The sequence below is a fragment of the Castanea sativa genome, chromosome 11 (assembly GCF_040712315.1).
Source record: "Castanea sativa cultivar Marrone di Chiusa Pesio chromosome 11, ASM4071231v1".
Lineage (NCBI taxonomy): Eukaryota > Viridiplantae > Streptophyta > Magnoliopsida > Fagales > Fagaceae > Castanea > Castanea sativa.
The window spans coordinates 44,526,058-44,531,092 of record NC_134023.1 but is presented as its reverse complement, the minus strand read 5'-3'; the positions used below and the strand labels follow the sequence as shown (position 1 = coordinate 44,531,092).

The 5,035-nt window shown below is 33.6% G+C and overlaps 1 protein-coding gene across 1 annotated transcript; it reads right to left on the bottom strand.

Annotated features, from left to right (window-relative positions):
- Positions 1-1,806: 1,806 nt before the first annotated feature.
- On the bottom strand, positions 1,807-4,541 carry LOC142617264 (pectinesterase 2-like). The gene is made up of 2 exons (XM_075790041.1): positions 3,603-4,541; positions 1,807-2,704 (listed from the first exon to the last, which is right to left on the bottom strand). The coding sequence occupies exons 1-2, from the start codon at positions 4,456-4,458 to the stop codon at positions 2,016-2,018; spliced, it is 1,545 nt and encodes a 514-aa protein (XP_075646156.1). The 5' UTR covers positions 4,459-4,541; the 3' UTR covers positions 1,807-2,015.
- Between the last annotated feature and the right edge of the window lie 494 nt (positions 4,542-5,035).

Below are 5,035 nucleotides of genomic sequence, written 5' to 3'. Positions count from 1 at the left end.
CGCTAAAGCTATATTTTTAGCGACGAAAAATATTTTTTCACTAATTTTCGTCACTAAAAATACATTTTGTTACCGTGATACACACTTTTCCCAAATACTCAAAATGTCTCAAACCTTTGAGCTTCAATTTATTAGTAAATGTAATAAATATGGAAATTAATTCACATAATGGGCTTGTTAGAATACAAGCCCATTCTTTAACAGGGCTCATACGAGAACTTCAAATCCGTTTGTTTTTGAATTATCAGGGAACGGGTTCTGGAAATGAGCGTAAGATTCCAGACCATTTAATCAAATTTCATGTGACAGATTATCTGTGTGTATTTCAATGAATAGTAAAACAATTGCAGGTGTGAAATAAATTAATTTAATTTTGATGCTATTTAATAAAAAGTATTGTGGTTCTCTTATTAATAAATAAATAAATTTTTTTTTTTAGCGAGAAAAACTGGAGTTCTAATTGATTAATATAATAATAGAACGCAATGGGGGTGATATGCGTTGGTCAAATTCCATGCTTTACATAACATTACTACATTTTCTACATTCATACCCAAATGTGGGGTCTTATGTGATTTTTTTTTTTTTTTAGTTTTAAAAATATGTAATTTGTCCATTATTTTTTCTGCACTCTTAATATGGTCCAAAGAATTGAATGATGCTAGTATAAATTTTATCACATAAATTTTACAAATTGATGCCACTAATGATAAGAAGCAATTTTTTTTTACAAAAAAAAATTTTAGTATTGACCATCAACCAAATTGACGGTTAAAAAATTGTATATTATTTAAAATGTTATTTAAATATGAAAAAGGCTCATTTAAAAGTTACCACCTTACACCTAAAATTGTATTGAACCAACCCTAATATAAGATGTTCTTAGGCTATCAAATCATTTGTATGGAGAAAAAAAATAGTGTATACATGTAATGCAAGTGCAAGTGTGCAACTCTTATAAGAGTGCCTCTTATGTATAAGCATTGAGTCCGATGCTGAGTTAAAGTAAAAGTTTTTTTTTTTTTTTTTTTTAAGTAGTTTATTCAAGATTTTATGAAAGATTTACGCGTTAATTAAAAGACTTTAAGGTGTGGGTGATCAATGTGATATATTCTCGCATGAGAAGGAGAGATTCGTTATGAGTTCACACATGAGATTCGGTACTTCTAATATATACATATAACTTGACCAATTTATTTGGATAACTGTCTCAAATAATTAGAAACCAATATAGAAGGTCGCTGAATCGTTTTATTTGGCCATAGATTATAAAACAAAATATGAACCAGTTCCCACAACGTTAACCAGTATTTGCAGTTATCTCTAGAAAGTTGACAAGTAGTTTTTAGCAGGGTTTGAATGTTATCCCTTCTAGATTTAATTATCTATCACTTTGTTTTTAAAGATTTGAATCTTAAAAAGCGAAAAGCATACCTTTTCTTTTTCTTTTTCTTTTATGAGAAACAAAACATACATTTTTCAATTGGTCAATGATGCCGATTGCTTAACTATGGGTAAAATCCGTTGGTCACAAAATTTGGGTAATTAAATTGGAATAATTAACAAGGGGTCGCCGTCAAATTACAATTCGGGTAATACATTGTTATTAATTATTATAACATTACTTTTTTGGGAAACTCATCCCTGACTTACGTGACAATCCATCACATACATGTTTTTAAACAAGCACTTTGATTATCTATATGACTTGTTGAGAAATTCGTATCTCAAAATGTTTATCTATCTATGCATATCAATAGAATGTAGAAACCTCATTTTATATACTAAAGCAACCTTAGCCAAAAGTTCCGTGCAGAATATTAAACATAATTGATTTTATTTATTTTGAATCCTTCATTACAACTTATCAAAGAATGACAACTATTACACAATCTTCTTCTTTTTTTTGGCAACAATCAACTTATTTTTTTACCATAAGGAACTCATATGCAAATTGACAATTGAAAACTATTGAACAAATTGAAGGCATGTATATAACAATTTCTTTGAAAAAATTAAAGGTCAGCTGTGTAAGGCACGTTGGTAACTGGCAACCACGAACCGCCAAAGATGAAGTTTGCAACGGTGTATTGTGAAGCCACGGATGCACTAGTAATGACATGGTAGCCAGGCCAATTGACCCTCTTAGCAGTCGATGAGCCTGGCCCGGTGTTAGCATACTCCCCATAATACAAGGTCTTAAGGGCAAAATTTCCACTCCATTCCATCCATCCAGCTGGAGCAATCAAGCTATCTAAGTATGTTTTCATAAAAACCGTGCGTGAGTACTCCTTCCATGGCCTCCCTAAGTATGTCGTAACCGAGCTTTGGAACGCCTTTAAATCTGAAGTAGCCTTAACTGTACAATCATGAATGGAAATTCCAGTGTTTTGATTAGGGTCAGTCCTACCTTGGGCAGTGAGAGTGTTGGTCTTGTTAGGAGGGTAACGAGCATAAATGTTACAATTTTGCAACACAACTGCAGCATTTCCAAATATGAAATCAACTGTACCATATATGTCACATTCCCTATAGAATTGCCTTTGGGAATGGACATAGAGGGTGTCTTGATACCCTTCCAAGCTGCACCTGTAAAATACTGAGAGATCGGACCCAGAACGAAGGGCCACGGCTTGATGATTTGCTGCTCCAGCAGTGTTCCTTATAGTGATATCTCGAGCAATGAATCCATCTCCCACAACAGCTGAAAATTCAAAATAACAAGAGCTTAATTTTCATGTCAATATATTAGTCAAATTCTAGATTAACATTCATTATTTTAGTAAAATTATGACTATATAAGCTGTAAGACATAATATTTTAGGGTAATCAGTTGTGGCAAGTTAGCTAGGACCACAAGTAATTAAATACGACAATAGTTATCAGCATAAAAGCATTATTATATATACAAAATCTTGTCAAATTAGAGGACTTAGTAATCGTACTTAATTTTGAAAAGAAGGCTAAAATATATAATCGATAACTAAAGCCTCTTGAAAATTAAGAAAGTACCTATCCAATATATTTATTGAATGCGAATCTTACAAACTCAAGAGAACCCCATGTTATGGGACATCCAATACATATGTTACATGCAAGAGACAATTTTTCTATCCTTTGAACCTAAACCTACATACATGTGTGACCTGGAGAGATTTTTAAAAAAAAATTAAAAAAGTCCAAAACCAAGCCTTGGTTTGGTATATGAATGACGTGCATTATGCATGAAATATGACTCCTTTCAAATTCAAAGTTTGATCAATAATCTAACTAAAATTTTTAAATTATGCACTCAATAACTCAGCTGACTTACATATCTAAAAATTCAACTGAGGTTTTTTTTTTTTTTTTTTCGAGCTTGTCAGAAGTTTCTTGGTATTCTTGCATTACTTGATCCAGACCTTTCAAACCTCTAAACTCCCACTTCTTATTAATCTCTTCTATCACATATCTAAACCTAACTTTTCTTGATCCAGGCCATGATTTTATCCACTAAGACATATAAATATATATGTAATATTTTGTGGGGAACCAATTAACAACAATTTCTTAACACTAAAATTTAGCATATATATTATTAGAAGTCAATTGAATTTACTTACCAATTGTGGCTGAATTGAAGGTTGTATAACCTCCACCAACACTTTTACTCCCAGTGACTATGGTTTTTCCTATACCATCTCCTACCAACATAATATTTTTCAACTTTATCTCAACGTTTTCTTTGTATGTCCCAGCCTTCACATATATCACAAACCTCCCACTTCCTGACAGTGACGAAGCTGCACTTATCGCCTCTTTTATCGTCTTATAATTTCCTGAACCATCTTGTGCCACCACAATATTGGCCTTAGGAGCCGAAGAAGACTGCAAGAGTTTCCGGTCCCCAGGCTTAACCCAAGTTGGGAAACCATGTTTGTAACTCGGTACAGTGTATGGAACTTTGTTAAGAGCCAAAGCGTTGCTAATTAGCTTAGAAACGTTGTTTGACATCAAGGGCAAGAGATTGTCCGGGACCCCTAGCTCAATAAACCCCGCCCGACACGTCTCAAGGTTGGTTAGAGCCGTGCTGAGCCATGTTTGAGCATCGGTTTGGCTGCACTTGACTTTAGGGTCAATGGTTTTGTTAAGCCTGTGGTGGGTATACTCATAAAGCTCAAGGCAATCTGCCCATGCAGCTTTTTCGCGAGCATTTTTGCACTTGGGCCCTAGTGAAATTATGTTACTTTGAGCTTTTAGTGCACGTTCTAGTGCTAGTTGCTTTGAGATTGTGAAAAAATCGGACTTTTGCTTGATGGGGCTGTGGTAATTAAGCTTCTGGCTTAAAAAATACTCACATGGCTCAGGGTTTGGGGTTTGGCTGCACCATTTTTTAGTATCTGCTTGAGAGTAACCAAGAATGGTTAGAGACAGAAAAAGAGACACAAATAAAAGTGCAACCAATGCTCGAAGTGCCATGTTTTTTGGCCTTTTTGATGGGTTATAAAAAATGTTGGACAGACAAGGGACAATATTAGATGTGAATGATTGGGTATTTGGGATTTGTATGGGACTTAATTAATGCCTCCAAACTGATGCTTATATAGAAGAAGAAAACGACAAGAGAGACGTAAAAATGTGGGAAGCACAACTTTTTTTTTTTCTTCTAGTTTTTATAATAATTAATGACATTTATTTTTTCAAAATTAGAATGAATGATATTATAAAATAGATAACATATTAGAGCGGCTAACAATATTTTTATAAAATAATACTTATAATACCGTTGGTATTGCAATAGTTTGTAGTTTGGTTAGGAATAGTTTTTGAAAAACTAACTAATATTGACTAAATTTTGTATGTTTGACCTTAGAAGATGAAGGACCTGCTTGGAGGCTAGAAAACCGTATGCATGCAATAAATATTGTACGATGGAAAATTTAGCGTAACGCGTGGAGTTCTAATCACGTAGGTAATTGGGACAGCCTACCTATATTGAAGCGGCTTTGGACATTTTTTGATTGGGAATGTTATGCTCGGTTTATGGTCAACTTGC

What these genes read in the sequence shown, in the direction of transcription:
- LOC142617264 (XM_075790041.1), bottom strand. Translation starts at nt 4,458, where the DNA reads ATGGCACTTCGAGCATTGGTTGCACTTTTATTTGTGTCTCTTTTTCTG. An exon ending in CTTCAATTCAGCCACAATTG is followed by an intron (nt 2,705 to 3,602) that starts GTAAGTAAATTC and finishes TTGAATTTTCAG; the next exon opens with CTGTTGTGGGAGATGGATTC.